Raw genomic sequence first — 18,088 nt, 5'->3', positions numbered from 1 at the left:
AAAAATTGACGTGTTGCTAGCAAATATTGACAGGTCTTTTGATTTCCATACCATAGTGTACTTACTGCTAGGAAAAGAAAAAACATGTAGAAGAGCACTGTTTTAGAAGAACTTGACATGAGATTAATTTATGAAACAAGTCTGTGCAGTTTAGCCCACAGCAACCACAAAAAGGTCTGTGTACAACATCCCAAATTTGGCTGCGTGTTTTGTGCAGGGGCTTTTTTTGAGAATCATAAAAACAACTGATTAATTCGAACAATTACTCCCTGCAAGGTCCGCTCCTGATTAAGAGATGAACTATCAGCACCCTGGGACTCCAGCCACCCCGTCTTCTCACTCAGCACAGCGAGCAGAAAAGCTGGTGCCCAGGTGTCCCTGCTCTCACAGCCTAAAGCACCTCTCCCACCTGAACACTACGAACCCCCCAGGACTGTTCTCGGGCCAAGGAGTATACACTCACAGTCCCAATCCCAGCCAACCCAACTCTTAACTCCAAACCCAACTCTCCTTTCACCATCAACCCTCATCCTGATCCCAATTCCAAATCTCTCCTTCAAGTGCAGGTTCTTGAAGCAGACCAACTTCAAAAGAGCCCTAAGGGAGTGTCAGGTGTTCCCCCTCTCCCCACTCACTCACTGCCTAGGATCTTTCAGGCTCTTCCTTGGCTCGGCTCCACCCTCTTCCCCCATAATACACTACTGTTTACCACAGTGTGGAAAATAACAGGAGCACTGGCACGCCGCTCTTCCACAGCCCGTGTGCAACGCAAACCAGGGAGCACGACTCAGCTGCTGTTTTTCAGGTGAAGACTGGAGGGGAGAGTCTCTCAGAACAGAAGCACTGTGCTGCTCTGTTCACACGTCTGCTGTTCCAGCTGGACCGTGGCTCAATCCTGACTCACAAGCATTTCCCATTATCTCGTCATTCTCCTCGCTGGGACTTGGGCATCAGTCACGCGTTCGGCTCTGTAGTAATTTTCTTCCTTCTCTCCTACAGCACCCACTGGCACAGATGGTAGAAACGCTCCCAGATTGCAGAAAGTCCAGAGGGCCTGGCCATATGTCCACGTCCGTAAATCCCAGTAAACCTTCCGCCTGCCAAGAGCTTCCACTGAGCAGCAAATCTCCAGGGGAGCTGCTGCCCCTGACTGCACTAAATCCTTAGCGTCTCTGTGCTCCTCAAGGTAACCGGCAGACATGCTCTTGCTATATTGCAGCACTAATGAGATTCACCTAATCCTGCTCAGCCCTTTATGTGTGCATTTTCAGTTTCGCAAACTCCCCAGTCAACAGGAAACAGGCTCTATTCCACAGGCATTTTCAGAACACGTGCATCAGCATTTTGGCGTTTTCTGCGTTGGTACACTCTGCATCCCTGTTCTTCAGCCTGGGTTGGAAGAATTGCTCCTGGACGTTGTCTAATTTTACGTTGTTGTCTGGCATACGATACTGCTCACTGACATGAGCAACGTAAAAGCCTGACAAAAGAAATCTGGTTGGGGAACATTCTTTATAATCTTAAAGGCAAACAAAACTTGATAATGATCATGTTTTCTTCTTTTTAAAAACACTCATCATTGTTCTTAATTCAGCAAAGCAGATTAGTAGCAGAAAACAGTTTTGCTCCCTGGAGTCTGGTTTACGGATTTTCATGGATCCTACCCAAAGGGGAAAGCTGGAGAAAGGCAGTGGCCTCTTGCGTGTCCCCCTCTCCTATAGGTGCCAGGGAGCTGGGTGGCAGATGGGAAGGCCGAGGTGGCAGACTCCTGTGTCAGAGAGACAGTAAAACCAGGTGGACTGTTCTTGGGACATTATGCTGTGTTTGGAGGAGGTACAGTGTTCTATACAAGACTGCACGTGGCCGGCTGCATCAAACATACCTTTAGACAATGTGAAATGCCTCTGAGCAGCCCTCCAGTGCTAAAAGGCAGCTATTGGGATCCAGCCCTTAGAGGCTGATGCTAAAGTAAGCTGACACCCGCTTCATAACGCCCATTTATCTTCAAGAGCTGCTAAGACTCCACAAGAGACTCCCTTTTCACAGCCAGCTGTACAGATGAGTAACAGCAGCTCTCTGCCTGCGTTCCGAGTCAGGCTCAGGAATAACAGGTTATTCTACATTTCACTGGTTTAAATCCTACTGCTTAAAAAAATCTTGACTAACCTTTTCGTGATTGAAACCAGAAGGAATGCTTTCTTCATTAAGAACTTTGAAATGAGGAAATCACTTAGCGAGTGCTCCCTTGTCTGTTTTTTTTCAGCAGTGTAGTGAAACAGATTTTGTAATGTCACAGTGTTACCAGGAAGAGATTGCACTTCCATGAAGTCATGGAAACTATAGTAAGACGACAGTTTGATTTCAATATATACACAGAAACAGAACTGAGGCGAAGGTCAGAAATTGCACATTTTCACAATGATGTCACAACAATGGAAAAGCAGCACGTGGTTCCTGCAGGCTGGGTGGCTTGGGGGGGGGGGGGGGGGGGGGAGGAGAGTCATTAGTCTCACCCTAAAATAGACCAATTTGAGACATGGAGTTGCAGAACCCACATGAAAGAGATTAAAACTCTCACTTGTGACAAGAGTAAGCTTGGCAGCAGCCTAATCACATTTCTGTTACCATGACGCTTAACCAGAATATTACAGCAACTGAAAATAGGTGAACCAAGCAACACAAAAAATACTTATTCCAGAAAATGCAGCACAGGAAGAGGTACATTTACTAAGGCCAACTGTATAAGCAAGTTGCAAAAACCACCTTCCAAATTTCCACTTAAGTGCTTACGACAAAGGTAGCACAGAGGAACCAATATTTAATTTCCCTATTTTGTGGAAAAGGGAACTAGCTGTTTTATGCAGCCAGACCCTTGCTTTCGAAAAGGACACTTTATCAAAGCAGGCTAAGGAAAACAAATACTTTGTTAAAAAGCCTTTGCATATTCCAGGGAAATAAGGTACAATGTTATCAGTATAAGAAGGCCTCTCCCAAGTACAATGGCCATTCGTATTATTCCAAGGGCAGTTTGAAGCTCCAAGTGCACTATCAGATTGTCAGACTGACACTTTTCTTCACCCTGCTGGCAAAGCAGTATTTCAACATGCTGTGATGACATCACTGCAGTCTAGGACGCAGAGCAAGGACAGTGAGGAAGGGCACTCCAGAGATCCTGGTGTTTTCAGTCTAGAATAACACCACCAGCAGCACTTTTCCAGGATTAGCATCACACTTTGAAATGGAACCCCATGTGTTTATCTCAACGTGAGACACTTCTGCTCAACCACCGGAAATAAGCATGCCACCAGAAAGGTTTCCATTAATAGCGATTTATTTTTTTTCTTCAAAAAGAAAGAAAACTAATACAAGCCTCCCTTTTCTGCTTTTACAGTCCTGTCCGCCACACAACGCGCCAAAGTCAGCTCAACACTCTGCTCATACCCACACTTACGGTTTACATGCTATTTAAACAGTAGCCAACCTTTTAAAACACTCGGCAAATGGAGGAAACAATAAAACACAGCACGCATTATTTTCTTTTTTTTCCCTGCTAAACCTGTACGCTCTTGTGTAACAAAATTGTATTCAAGTCTATAAAATCGAGAGGTAAAAAAATCCTATAAGCTGACAATTGAAAACAAACACAGAACTGACCGGAGGTGCAGTGTCTACATTTTACAAGAGTGAACCCAAAGGCACTGGCTGACAACTCCCCGAGCTCAAGGGATACAAGCTGCCAGGAAGGCAAGTTTCCTGGTAAACGGAGATTCTTGGAAGTATTGGAGTATTAAAACGGTGAGGTGTAGTAGTGGACATACAGTTTATAATGCCTCTCAGTACGTTTGGAACTTCATGACAGACGAAGGCAGAGAGAAGAGTGCTGGTTCAAAAGATGAATGCAGCCACCGACAAGTTCTGATGTTTTTTACCTAACACAAGTGACATGTGAATCTCATGTTAGATGTCGAGGTATCAAAACAACCTAACCCAGATCAGGACTCTAGTGCAGTTTTTTTTCTACAGTTTTATAGCTATTGTTGACAGCCAGGCCACCAAAATTTAATCTGAGCCAGTAACAGAAGAGGAAAAAAAAAACAGGACAGCTTGTAAAATTACCCATTTCTAAAAGCAATCTGGTGGGGGTTCTCTGTCACATTTAACTATGTCAATTTCTTTTCCATCTGTAATTAGAAATCCGTGCATGGTGTTGCATAATTACACATCACTAACCAGTAATCAAGTTTTACAGAGTTCCACAGTTGAAAGTACTGCACGGTAACAATTCTGTTCCAATTATTTTCGAGTGCCTCTGAGGAACAACTATTCCATTTCAATCAAGGAGAAAATCTAGCAAGAATTACATTTTAAAAGCATCCTGGTTTCATGAGGTCGTAAAAGACTCCGCGTTTCCAGAGCTCTTCAGTGAAACCTTTCTGTCATTCTATGCCTAGAGGTCTGTGAGTATTGTGAAGGCAAGAGAGGCATTTTTAAGACTAATTTGGTAATTCAGCACCATTGATTTTAAATTACAGAGTTTTTCCAAATCAATTGACACAGAAATATGTAGGAGAAACAAAATTGACAATGCAATGTTTTTTTTTAGCTTTACAATGATCTACCATTTTTTATTGCATACCGATAATCTAGAATCATCAGCTGTGCCTTTATGTCTCGATGTGTCTTAGCAGTGACCCCTGACCCCACAAGGGTGAGAACGAGGGAGAGCAGACAGGCTCCTCTGGCTCCCCCGCACGATCTGCTGTCACTGGCCTTCTCAGAGCATGCACTGCTCGAAGGATCAGCGCCCATCCGAGGAGAGGCGAGTCCCTCACAGCCCAGAGAGCCTCGATCGAACAACTGTACTGGACAATTGCGACCCAATTCTGGGCGAATCACAGCAGGTTAGTCACATAAGCCAGGCTGGAACCTGCAACGGCCAGGGAAAAGAGCCCAGCCTGTGACTGGCATGACACCGAACCCCAAGGGAAACGCACATCTAGACTGAAATCGGTAGGTATACACTTAACCTGCTAGAATGACATTAAGAAAGTTTGCCATATAAAAAGGGAAATTCACATATGTAGGCATTTATTTCAAGTTATAGAACAAGTTATCTAGAAAAACAATGATTTAAGATTTTCCCAATAGCCTCCCTCATAAAAGAACGTCGCTTTTAAGAAACAGCCGATAACTACCTCCGCAAATAATAATCCCTTGATTCTGTCTGAGAGGCAGACGTCCCTCTCTTAAAAACAGTACAATACCGCCAGTAATGTTTTCAATTTCAGCTCCAATAAAAGGAAAAAAAAATAGGTCACCATGATCCACAGTCGTACAATATTTGTCTCACAATAATCCTCCATGCAGTTTCAAAGTAAAGGAATTCTTAAAACACAGCCTTCAAATACTCAAAAACACCAGGTGGAAAAAACTCTGGCAAGCTAAAATGAAACACTACGTCACAGTGATCCATACTCACAGGAACTGTAATAATTTCTCATAGCATAAAAAAAAACTAGCAAAACGTTTCACCGTGTGGAAACTGGAGCCCAAGGGCTGTGAATGATTCCAATGGCTGTGACTGCCAGGTTACTTCCAATTCGTTACCCCTTCCCGGTTTTCCGAACACTCCCCGGCCTCCACACTCCCATTCCTCAACCTCACTCTGCTCAGGGATCACGACTGGTCAAGGAAGCGAGCCAGCCTGACCGGTGTGAGAAACATGGTCAACGCTCTTTAAAACAGGAGCCAAGGCCACCAGTGAGCAGTGCTAGTGACCGGTATACTGACCTCCGGCTGGCCAGCCCTGTCCGTGCCCCCGCAGGAACCCTCGGACCGCGGGAGGGGGCTGTAAACAAGCCCCTCCTCCTCGTTGTGAGGCGAACTCGGTTCTCTTCTGCCAACGTGCACATGGGTTACTCCATCACCTTGGAGCGGTTTTAGACGATGCATTATTTGGTTTTCTGTAGCTCACACACACACATCAGGCCCTGGCCTGAGGTCATGATGTACCCACTGGTCAGACTGTGCCGATACTGACCTGACATGCAGATATAAAGGAAGAAATATTTAGGCATTGCAGTGGCATCTACGAAATGTCCATAATGAAAATATCCTGCTTTGTGACGGCAAATCTACTGTGTGCTGTGCTACATGTGCGTGCTCATGAAGCTTTTCTCATCTAGAGCAGTCTAAACTAAAAAAACTTTCTTCATTGCACACGAATGAGCAGAGGACTTCATTCAATATTTAGAAAAAAAAGTTACATCACCCAGGATGTTCAGAATACCTGCGCTATTTACAACAACCTAGCCTTCTGCAGCCCTTTACACTAAAACCAAAATTATAAAGCAGCCCTTTTTAGTTCTGTTGACACAGAGATATGAACCTTTAAAAGACTGTGATCCTATCTACGTCTGTACGTGCACACTAATAAAAAATGTGACTTAGTGTGAAACTGTATAAAAGGGAGTAGAAGACTAGACTAGACTAGAGCACCTTTCCTTCAATATTATACTGCAGGCAGAAAAGTAAAAAATTAAAATATTAAAAGAAACGTGCTTAAAAACCTTTTCAAAAAGCAATTAAAAAATGGCTGATGTAAAATGGTTTGGTATAAAATTTCTAGAATATTAGCTTGCTCACTGAACCACATGGCTAAACTCATTTAAAAAATAGTGCATTGACTCCTTTATGTTGTTGTTTTTTTTAACTACATTTATGCTACGCAATCAGTCCACACATAATTCTGACTGTGAAATCCTAAGAGACGAGTTTGGGGAGCACGGTACGTAGAGGTATACTCCCACCGGAGTCCCCCATCATGTTGGCCCTCAGTTTGCTGTTGGCCACCCCGATTGCAGGAGGCAGCTTGGAAATAATGCCAGGGAAAGAGGTGCTGGGTTCGGCAATCCGCTTGGGAGCTAAAGTCTTCTCCCCGCTGATGGGTTTGGGCAAGCGTTTGTAAAGCCAGGGATGTCTCATGGCCTGGGATGGCGTCATGCGGCTGGAAGGGTCCCAGTCCAGGCACTTCTTCAGGAAGTCGATGAAAGTGGGGTCGTCGCAGCCCTTGAGGGCCGTCACCCACTCTTTACTCCCCGGGGGGCCCCTCATCTTGCCCCGGCGGGAGCGGCTGCCGTTGAGCACCACAGTGCCGTTGCTGTGGGTGGTGACGGTGCAGTAGCGCGGGTGGCCCTTGGAGTTGATGAAGTTCTTGGCCCGCTTAGCCTGCTCCAGCAGCTTCTGGGGAGGCATACCAAGGAGCTCCATCATGCAAGCCAGCTGGTCGGCCTCATCCTCCCCGGGAAACAGAGGGTAGCCTGTCAGGAGCTCAGCCAGGATGCAGCCGAAGCTCCACATGTCTATGGGCATCCCATAGCGGGAACCCAGGATGACCTCCGGGGCCCGGTAGAAGCGGGACTGGATGTAAGTATAAACCCGCTGGTGCTCAAAGCAGCTGGACCCAAAGTCAATGACCTTGATGCCACTGCGCCCTTGCTGTTTAAGGAGGATGTTCTCGGGCTTGAGGTCGCAGTGGATGATCTTGTTGCGGTGCAAGGCCTCCAAGCACTGCAGGATCGAATGGGCGAACTTGCGTACCAGAGGAAGGCTAAAGCCTTGGAACTTGTTCCTCTTGATCAGCTCATAGAGGTTCATGCTCAGCAGCTCGAAGGTCATGCAGATGTGGTTGCGGAAGGTGAAGTTCTCCAGCATGTGGACCACGTTCATGCTGCCCGTCTTGTCCTGCTTCTTCAGGTGCTCCAGGATTCGGATCTCCTCGGCGGCCTGCCGGTGGAAGCGCTTCTCGTTCCTCACCATCTTCAGGGCCAGGTGCTGGTGCAGCTTGTGGTCATAGACTTTGGCCACTTGCCCAAAGCTGCCCTTGCCGATGACCTTGAGGAACTCATAGCGGTAGGCCAGGTGGTCGTGCGGCACGTGGATGTACCCGCCCTGGTCGTCATCGAAGCCCCCGTTGTTGGAGCCCCCTGCCACTGCGGCTCTCTTCTTGGCGTTTGGTCCCACAAAGTAGATCTCAGGGTAGTTGTAGATCTCTTGCTGCTCCAGGGCGGTGAGCTGCTGCCGGTGCTGCTTCAGAGCCTGCTCTGGGGACAGGGGCCCAGGCTTGGAGGACCTGGTCAAGCTGTCCCCAGACTTGGCAGAGCTGGTGCTGTCAACGCTCCTCTCTTTGGACAGAGCCGGCAAAGGCTTGCTGGAGGCGTGGGTGCCATTGTGCTGCACCACACTGTTGGGCTTCCTGTTGTACGAGTCCTCGTACAGCTGCTTCACCTTCACCTGACCTCCCCGGCTCCCGATCACATGATGGTCCTTCGCCGTAGTCTTGCTTCCGCCCTGCAAGCAAGAAAAAAAGCAGAACTGAATTATCTACACATAAGATTAAATAAGATGTGCAAAACAAAAAATAAACATCACTGAAGCAAAACATCCAAGACAACCTTTTCATAGATACTGTCAAATAAGTAGAATGAGTTAAAACAATCACTCTGCATAGTTCTGTGCTCTTGGAAAACACCCCTAGACAAAGGACAGACCAGGTGTTTAGCGCTGATTGACAATAGTGGCATTCACAATGTAGATATATGAACCCAAATGTCAAGTACAGGTCAGAACTAGGAACAAAATGGAAATGATAAAATCCTAACAACAAGCACATTATAGTCCCGCACACTCCTTATTGTCACAATATTCTTCTATTTGGTAAAAGATACGGTATGCAGGCTTTTACAGTGTGGGGAAAACACATGCCACCCTCCTGGTATACAGAAAGAACTCAACATCTTGACTAACAAGTTTGTTTAGCTAAAGAAATCCCTGAAGCTAGAGAACAGATTACAGCACCTACTTCATATCTAAAGGTATAGTATGTGTGGCCATACTACACTTTTAAAGAACTACACATACTGTTCTTTAAATGACCATTTTAAGCAAGAGACAGCACAGTTCCAAGCTTCTGATTGATTATCTTTTTAATTACTAAACCTCCAGCATTTAAATATATAGACAGAAATATAATGGAAGTATTTCAATATTAAAATGGCAATTTTTACATATGACAGCGAGTGTTCAAAATAACATCGAAAGGTTTACGGGGCCCCTACAGCCACCTGGTCAAGGGACACAGAAAAGAACATTAGAATTACAGACTACGATTACTGGATGAGCCTCTGGGGAATCCTTACACCGACACCCTAAACAACGAAACAGCATTAATAATGCAAGTGTCAAACAGATAGGTATACTAAAAGATCAAGCCGCAGAAGAATCCATCAGGATAACCTCTGGAGAGTGTACTTATTTAGGTGTGGTGGAGTGGTTAGGGCTCTGGAGTCCAGACTGGGGGGGCGGGGGGGGTCTTGAGTTCAAATTCCAGGTGGGACTTTGCTATTGTACTTCACTCACTTTGCTCTGCTGCAGTTAATACCCTACTGAGTAAACGGGCATCCTTTCAATTTACCATCAGAAACTTTTCAAATTACTTTGCCGTTAAAATAAATTATTTAAAACGCACACTACCGAAGCCCCTCTTTACAATCCCTCTTTATCTGTAAAGCCGAGGCACAACTAGGGCAGCCACAACACATCAATAGCAAGCCCGTGAGCACAGAAGGGTGGGCAACGGAGCTCTTGGCACACAGCAGTTCAGCAGGACTGCCAGCTTCTATAAGCACCATAAAAACAGCAGTAGGAAAAAAAGCGCAGAACAAAGAGAGGCTCAAAGAAAAAAAACTGTTGTGCTTCTTCCGTCAGCTGGAAGAAGGAGAGGAAGGTAAGGGCCAACCACACCACACAGAGCCAACCTGCCAGTCCAGCAGAGGAGCCAGGGCAGCGCAGCTGGCATCACGCTTCTCGTTTTGCATAACAGAAGGAATCTCGAATACCCAGCAGCACGGATCGCAGGGTTATCCTGTCGTTTACCTCCAGTGTACCCTGACCTTCTCCAGTGACGTGGCACAAATGGCTGGTGGCTTGTCTTGCGCAATGCAGGCGGCAGGAGCGAAACCTCCTGTTCCCAGACTTTGCCTCCATCCACTGACACCGATTAACACCAAGGAGATGGGCTCGAAGACTTTGCTTTGCAACAGAAGAACTCGCCCTCGTCTTGTAACTAAAAGATACTGCAAGATTCGAGTTCCACTTGCATTCTGAATTTTTTTCAGACCACAAGAAATCATTGAAACCAAACAGCCAGCAAGTGGTGGTCACTGTACAGAAGGGGTTCCCATAACAAAAGCTCAGATTTAACGAAAAGTTATTTTTGTCCATGCTTTACAAACTTTGCACTAAGTTCAAGGCTTCTGTTTATTTTAAGAAAGTCATGTTGCAACAGCATCTAAATAAGAGATATACAGTACACGAGACACGGGAAATTTTTTTGCAAGAGATCCATTATCCCCTTTAGAAGAAGGAAATCAGAGCCATCTCCACTCTTGACACAAAGATCTACATTATTTTTAACTTCATCTTGGGAAGAGCATTCTTCCTTTCTTGTGCACCCAAGGCTCTAAACGTGATAAGAAAAATAAGAAGTGAGCATCTTGAGGCCGTCTCGCACCCGAGCAGAGCCAAGCCCTGGCGCTCGGCTACGTTCACCCTGCTCGAGGTGCGACCCACGCCACGGGCACGAACGTGGCACAGGCGTACAGAAGCGAGGCTCGGCTTCGTACAGGTGGAGAACGGACGCCGGAAAAAAAACAGACCACCACATATATGAAGGAACCACTCAACAAGGCACACCCGCCACACTGGAGATGGCATTTTCCAACGGCTTGGAAAAGTCCAAACATCAACCCTACCTCCAGATTAGCAACACTTAACATCAGCCATGATTTTCGAGCTCGTAAGTAAAAAAGTGTTTCTACAAAAGCTAATAGATAATGCAGAACCCTGAAAAGATGATCCAATAACTTCTCTAGTTTCTGTATTTGTGAACCCTGTACTCTTCTCAAAATCAACCCTTTTCAGATATTCCAGTGCTTGCGTACTCTAAAGCCACACTCCAACTCCGAGTCTTCCATGACTCGAACCCGATAGCCCTCAGCCCTCAGCCCTCCTCGGCCCCGAGGCAGTTGCACTAGCCTGTGAGGCCTGCGTCTGGGGTACAGCTCGGCCTGGCCAAGCAGCCAGCAGTCTGCAAGGGCTCTGCTTGGGCGCGCTGGTCTGAACATGCCAAGAACCCGCTCGGATAGTGACAGGAGGGAGAGCTGGAGGAGGGGGTTAGGGGAAGGTGGCAGAGATGAACCACAGTCCCCTCTAAAAGAAATCGGCCTCTTCCCTCAGGACACTCAAATAGCTGCTGATTAGTGAAGCGCACCATAAATAGAACCAAACATGCAGAGTAATGGAAGATAAGTCCTGGAATACCTTGGAGATTAGGCAGATAAATCAGCTGTCTGGATCCAGACATCAGCAAGGCCTATTATTTGCCGGCCTCGGATGAAAGAGTCCGTTTCATGGATGAAATATACATGAACTATACAGGATTAACATATAAATGAAAAAAAAAATCACACTGCATCTGGAAACCCTTGTGAAAGGGAACTTGTATTCTACATAGGAACAAGTAATAGGTTTATTCCATGCTGGAAAAAAGAAGAAAGAAAACATCGTTTCAGTCGTGGAGCCTTCTTCAGGTGTGAAGCTACCCACCTGAATGTATTCTACATGCCTGTCCTAGGAAAGGCAAATACAAGGCTTTGGCTAAAAACAAAACATACATTCACATATTCCACTGGAGGGTCCAGAGCCTGTGTACAGTAAATATGGAGTCACACTGCAGATTATGCTAACAATTTTTCATTTGGACCATTTCAAACAGAATTAACATTTGCCAAGTGGTTGGCAGAGCTGAGTCCTGGTACTATCAATTCAGCCAGGATCCATGAACAAAAGTCACTCTCTTACCTAACAACATTCTCTCTTACCTAACAACATTGGTTGGTTCTAATTAACTTGATAACCGGAATCGTTCACAGAGAAAATAATGAAGGAAACAGGCTTTTTGGGGGAACAACTTCCCAATGAAATTATCAATCCACTCTTATAAAATGGTTTTGTTCCACTCTCATAAAAACAGTGTCTGCCTACACTGCAGGCACATCATCTGTGATTTCCTGTCAGGCCATCAGATTAACAAGTTCATCCAAATGCTGCATGTGCATCAGCTGGGAACACACACACCCCGAAACTGTTTAAGGGATGTGGGAGTCTGGAACAAACTGCCTAACTGCATTCTTGAAGCTGATATCCAAGGATCACTTGACAGGAACCAGGGTCAATTGCCTACTAACAACAAAACTACCTAGTTAGGTTACAAACAAAAGGAAACCTCAGACAGTTCCTATTTTCAAAACATATTGCGCATATGCATAATGTCATAATTCCCCTCAATCTGCTGAGAGCACGCTCTTAGTTAACAAACAAAAGGTCTTTGTAACCCAACAACAGGCACTTCAGTCCGAGAGTGCTATTAAGTATAGTATTGGGTAAATCTTTCAGATGCATTTTGAGATGAAATGCAGCATATTCCGCAGCTCATTGCTAAACTGGATAATGAGCTGTTTTTGCAGCAAAGAGCAAATCACTTTGGTCAATTACTAGTGATAGAAATTGTATAGGTGCTCAGGAGAAGTGCTTCACGGGTATCATCGGAAACTGAAATTGCCGTACTTAACCCTCCCACACAACTCACTCACTGGGCACATCAGTGATCACCACAGGTCTGGAGACAGGATCATTTCAGATCAGACGGGAAGGCAACTCACTCTTGGTGCCCAGTCCCTAGCCATCTTATCACACGCCTTTAACTATTCCAAAACAAAGTGAATTAAAGACAAATACAGAAAGATCGCTATATACAGTATGTGATAAGACGATATCAGGCAAAACCACCAGCTCCATATAAAATTAAGCACAGAGCCATATTAAATGTGGCTTACCTCATTACAGAAAGACACTTTCGTGCTTTTGCTTAGACAACATTCTAATCCTTTACATGTTAAATCCTGTTTTAGCTTTTTAACTCCCAATGCAGACTGCAGTTTTATAGTGTTTTAAGCAACTCCCCATGCAGATAAATGCCAACAAGACATACCAAGAAGTGTTGCTTTGATGAGGAAAAAAAAAACAAATTAAAAACCGAGACCTTTCAAGGTCCCTAACAGGACAAGAACGCAGAGGATCTGCCAGGTCGCTGGAGTCCAGTTACTGGGAAGAAGAGGCGTGCTCTTTCCTGGTTTGAAGAGTCACAACCCTGCAGCTTTTAAAGCCCAGACAAGATCCACCTCCAAAACACTTTTATATCTTCATGCCTGAATTACAAACCAGCTTAAGCCTAGTCTGCCCCCAGAGCTCCGGGGTCCCCTGTTCGCAGGTACTTACAGTGTGTTTGGGCAGGGGGGGCAGGGCAGAGGGGCTGTGGGGGCGCGCGTCAGCGTCTTCGGTTCCCACCTCTTCTGTCCTCATGTACGAATCATACAGGCCGTCTGCGTGCCGGGCTGCAGGGGTGAAACACATCCAATAACACACTGTGAACTGTCAGCCACACGCACACGCGGCGCTGTGCCCACCTGTAGGCAAAGGACTGTATTCATAGTCACTCTAATGGAAGACCTCACTGGCTGAGTCTCTAATACTCCTTATAAACTCTGTACCAAACTCACAAACAAGAAACCTGAGCCAAGGGACTAAACCCTTCGGGCCAATAAAGAAAGTAGGAAGGAAACTTTTAAATGTATGTTTTACTTTTATCTACTGCTTGGACTGTTTATTTGAATAACTTTTTCTTGGTCTACATTTTTGTATACAAGTCAACATCTTCACTATGGAGGACTCCTGTTACAGAAATAGCCAAGGCGAGTCTAAGTGTTCCGTCTCCCTGGACATAACAAGGTCTGTGAATTTCCTTGGGGAGACAGTTCAGGTGACTGCCTGTTAGCCTCCTGTTGTGGCTTATGTAATGATCTCTCCCTTCAGTCTCAAAGATCTCAGGAGACTGTCAGCCTCATTCAGGAGGACTGTCGTGAACAACAGAGGATTACGGACACAGACACACACCTATCAAAGCTGAAGAGTCAAAGACAAAACAGGACATTTTACTCCAACTATTTCCCTTGAGATGGAGGAAACTACAATAAAGTTACTTTTCCAAAAAGTGGAAACAGTATTATATTGTAGAAAACACAACTGCTAACGTGGGAGAAATGGGATTGGGAGCCAAGTGAAAGTTAGCTGTACCCAATTTACAATAATGAAGTAAGATGGACTCTATGTGGATGTGGATGTCAGCTTTAACCCCATTGTTTAAGGGGTTAAAGCTAACACCCTGCACATGTAGCCTAGTAAAATAAATCAATCTAACCAACGCGAATATGGCAGTATTTCAGAGATGATCGCTTCATTTAGTCGTGGCTACACACGCTGACAATGCTGCTGACGATGTGAATTTGCACTTGGCAATCTCTCTCTCCTTTCCAACACACAGCACCCCCGGACTGCGGTCGGGGCGGCGGGTTCGTACCTGATCAATAGCGCAGCAGAGCAGGAAGCGAAACGCACTTTCGACCTTGACCCTGTGCAAAGACACGTTTCTAATGCCTGCGACCATCAGTTCAATAGGACGGTCTGGAGATTGCCCTGTTCACATCGACCTGGGGCCATTCAAAGGACGCCTCAGCTACTCGGCAGCGCGTAGTAAAATAAAGGCAACGAGCAGGCATCGCAGCCGCAGCCCGCTTACTGCCGGGATAAGCGTTCTAAGTTCCCTGACGTTTCATAAAAACAATAAAATGTGTTTGTGACGAGGGGGTGCCTACATCATTCCCGAAAGTGCGCACACGGCCGTTACAAATAAAGCCCAGTACACGCCGGGTACAGCAGTAAACACAATGATGTTTCGGGAAAGGGGCGAGCGGTTTGCGACCGGGAAGAGACCCGGGGCAGGGAGAGGGGAGGAGTGACACGGCCGACAGGGGGAACAGCTGTCCGGGGCCCCAGCTGTCAGAAAGACCAAGCCCAGCTGTTCCACAGCTCGGACTCGAGTGGGGAGACAGCTGCGACACGCGATCCCCCGCCGTGTTTTCTGATCAGCGATGAACAACTGCAAAGGGCGGCACGATTTAGAACGACCGGAGCAACATCTCGACTTTTAAGCTTTACTGAAAAAGAAACTTTACGCCAGTTAATGCTACTACAATTCAGTAGGCACCTTTTTATTTGATTATTAATAGAAAACGGGGTGGCAACGACCACAATGTAACTAATGATTAATTTAAAAACGCACTTGATAAAGTGTTTTTTTTTCCCTGTGTAGATAACAGCGATACAATCCATCAAACTTATCTTGATGAAAGAATCAGCGAGCTGTTTTAGTTGGGAGGGGAAATTGGGGGTACAGCTACCTGACCCTGTCACAAACCCAAGCCTTTCCAAAAACCTCGAGGGAGGAGCTGGAAACCCTACACTCCCCGCCGAATTCAACAAGAGGGGGACAGCGGGACGGTCACATTCGCCATTCTTCTTCAAAGGCTGCGTCGCCATGGTTACCTGCCGTGATCGGGCCGTCGGGCTTCCTGCTCAGAATCATCATGACTGCACGCGGGGTGTGAGGTCACCATCCAGGGGCAGGTCCTCCAAGCGCACCACTAATTACACACACAGAGGACGAGATGTCGATCTTCCCAGATTATTTTAAAAATCGATCTATATATATACACACACACTCCAGAGGTTAGGAATGACCTCGATTATTTCGTCTGACTTTTTACAGTTGCTTTCAGAGCGATCAAACCAAAAAACAAAACAAAAAAAATCGAAAACGTCTCCACTGGTTTTTCTCTCCTCTTTATAGATTTAGGGGTGCAATGATCTATTACTTATTGCGTGTTGACAATTGCACGGCATTCACCCATCGAGTCCGCTGTCCTAGAAATAGAGTAAAGGCTCAGGTTTGACCAAGGAAGACAACAGTCCTACATTTTCTAAAGGCGGACAAGTCAACGCTCGGTCTCCTACGGTCTTTTCACGGGTCTGACGGTCTCTTCTCTGTCACCATAAACGCTATAGCGCAGCAGCCAGCCCTGTCGGGGCGAGAATCATGCCTGGACTTCCCACTCCAGAGCGTCGATTCCTATCGCAGTCGCCTCTCCTGGTCGTACCCGTGAACATCCCTCCCTCTGGCGAGGCTGCACTCGATGTGGCGAGGAGTCGAAACCAAAACAAGCTCCAAAAAAACGGGGAAAATATTTTTCACTTTTTCTTCATCGACCTTATTGAGCTATTTTATCTCAGAGCAAGACAGTCCTGCTTAGATGTCACAAACCAGTCTCGGTCAAGCCGCCCGAGTTGTGCAAATATGTAGCTGCCAGATTTCGCCTTTCCATGCAGACCGCATCTTTTTTTAAACAATGCTTAAAAAATGAAAAAAGGACGTTTCACACACAACTGTTCGCCTCTGCCTCGCCCGTACGTCTGCAGTTCCTCGCCCCCTTCTGTTCTCAAAGATCCCAATTCCGAAAGCTGGGGTTTAAAGATTAAAGTTTAAAAAATTAAGATAAAGTTGTTTTACGAGTCCTTCCCTTCAGCTGCCCCGAGGGTTAGTCGTATAAAAACACACGAAAACACGAGCACCGTCCCTGCAGAAACCAGCGCTTTGAAGTCCACAATTCCCCCATAGGACGGGCGGCAAAGCTCCTCAAATATCGCGGTCGGTTTCCGTCTGTCTGAGGTACCATCCCCTCCGAGAAAATCCGATCTGGGTAGGATATTTTCGCGTAATCTTATTTTTCTGCTTCGAGTTCCTAGATGCAGACAGCTCGCCAGCTCCAGGCTTGCTCTTCCGGACAGACGTGCAGCTGATGAAGCGGCAGCAAGCGGGCTCTGTTCTTTGGTGGTTGTTTTTTTTAAGACATCGCTTTTAAATCTTCCGAGCAGCAACCCGTCCCCACCGGCTAGCACTCGTTAATAGAGGAAACCGTGCTTTAAATCCGTCTTCTCATATGCCTCGGTGGATAGAGCCCGTCCCAATTCGGTCGCTGGTCGCTATGAGAGCCCTTTCGGTAGCTCTGCCAAACGTCACCAACACAGCGGGGGCGGGGGGCAGACGGACTATTAAACAGGGCGTGGGAGAGGAAACGGACGCCATTTTGGCTCTCACTTGCTGCGCGTAGTATAGTAATGAAGAACAGTAAACAGAGCCAAAATGGCTGCAGAATCCCCTGCCCTAACACGAGGCCAGACACTCCTGGATTATGCGACATAATCGCATTTTAGATTCTTTCTGCAATATTGGAAGCCATATTGGATGTATTTTATGCGGTTATTTTACTTAAACCATGTGATATTTCCCGAACTGAGGAGTGTAGGCAAAGCGAATTTTCGATTTTAAAAACGTTGTCGACAATTACTCGGTTTGACACCTGTTGGAGAGCCGAACAATCCTCAATATGACCTCATTTACAGTGCAATTTCGATCACCCATCGTAAAAAAACATATTGCTTTTGTGGAACTTGTTGAAAGAAGGATAACGAGGTTAACTCCTGGTTTTAGAAAAAATGTCTGACACAAGCAGATTAAAGAGACTTAATCTCTTTAGTCTTGATCAGAAGAGATTAGGAGGGGACCAGGAAATACCTGCTCGGGGAAATTTAAAACTATAGGTTGTATGGGTCTGTTGACTGCTCGTTGAAGGGATTGTAACGATTGTAGGACTTTGCGGTGTTTGCGGGCTCTTCTTCTTGTGTTTGAAGAGTGAAGGTCGGCAGATCTCGGAAATGATGGATTGGCTCTCGGGCGAGTGACAGTTTGGCAGTGGAAGAGACTGGGATGAAATCTAATTTATTCATCAACATCAACATCTTAAGAAATTTCTTGCACGGTCTCATCCTCCAACCAAATCAAAAACTACCCTTAAACGCTCCTGTTAGGTTTATGTTGATATAAGTGCATCAGTTCTCAGATTTTCACGTGGCATGAAAGCGTCTAATTAGCGCACAACAACTTAATTCCACATACCATTCATCTTCAAACATTAAATAAAAGTCCCGCAGTATGAAATTTCGCAGGCTGGACATCAGG

The 18,088-nt window shown here is 45.9% G+C and overlaps 1 protein-coding gene across 1 annotated transcript; it reads right to left on the bottom strand.

Annotated features, from left to right (window-relative positions):
- Positions 1-3,313: 3,313 nt before the first annotated feature.
- On the bottom strand, positions 3,314-17,481 carry dyrk3 (dual specificity tyrosine phosphorylation regulated kinase 3). The gene is made up of 3 exons (XM_088920676.1): positions 15,559-17,481; positions 13,396-13,511; positions 3,314-8,349 (listed from the first exon to the last, which is right to left on the bottom strand). The coding sequence occupies exons 1-3, from the start codon at positions 15,599-15,601 to the stop codon at positions 6,763-6,765; spliced, it is 1,746 nt and encodes a 581-aa protein (XP_088776802.1). The 5' UTR covers positions 15,602-17,481; the 3' UTR covers positions 3,314-6,762.
- Between the last annotated feature and the right edge of the window lie 607 nt (positions 17,482-18,088).

This window comes from Atractosteus spatula, chromosome 7 (genome assembly GCF_055471065.1).
Source record: "Atractosteus spatula isolate fAtrSpa1 chromosome 7, fAtrSpa1.hap1, whole genome shotgun sequence".
Taxonomy (NCBI): Eukaryota; Metazoa; Chordata; class Actinopteri; order Semionotiformes; family Lepisosteidae; genus Atractosteus; species Atractosteus spatula.
Note: the sequence above shows the minus strand (reverse complement) of the source record. Positions and strands in the feature narration are given on the sequence as shown.

What these genes read in the sequence shown, in the direction of transcription:
- dyrk3 (XM_088920676.1), bottom strand. Translation starts at nt 15,601, where the DNA reads ATGATGATTCTGAGCAGGAAGCCCGACGGCCCGATCACGGCAG. An exon ending in CGACGGCCCGATCACGGCAG is followed by an intron (nt 13,512 to 15,558) that starts GTAACCATGGCG and finishes TCACCCCTGCAG; the next exon opens with CCCGGCACGCAGACGGCCTG. An exon ending in CCCCCCTGCCCAAACACACT is followed by an intron (nt 8,350 to 13,395) that starts GTAAGTACCTGC and finishes TCTTGCTTGCAG; the next exon opens with GGCGGAAGCAAGACTACGGC.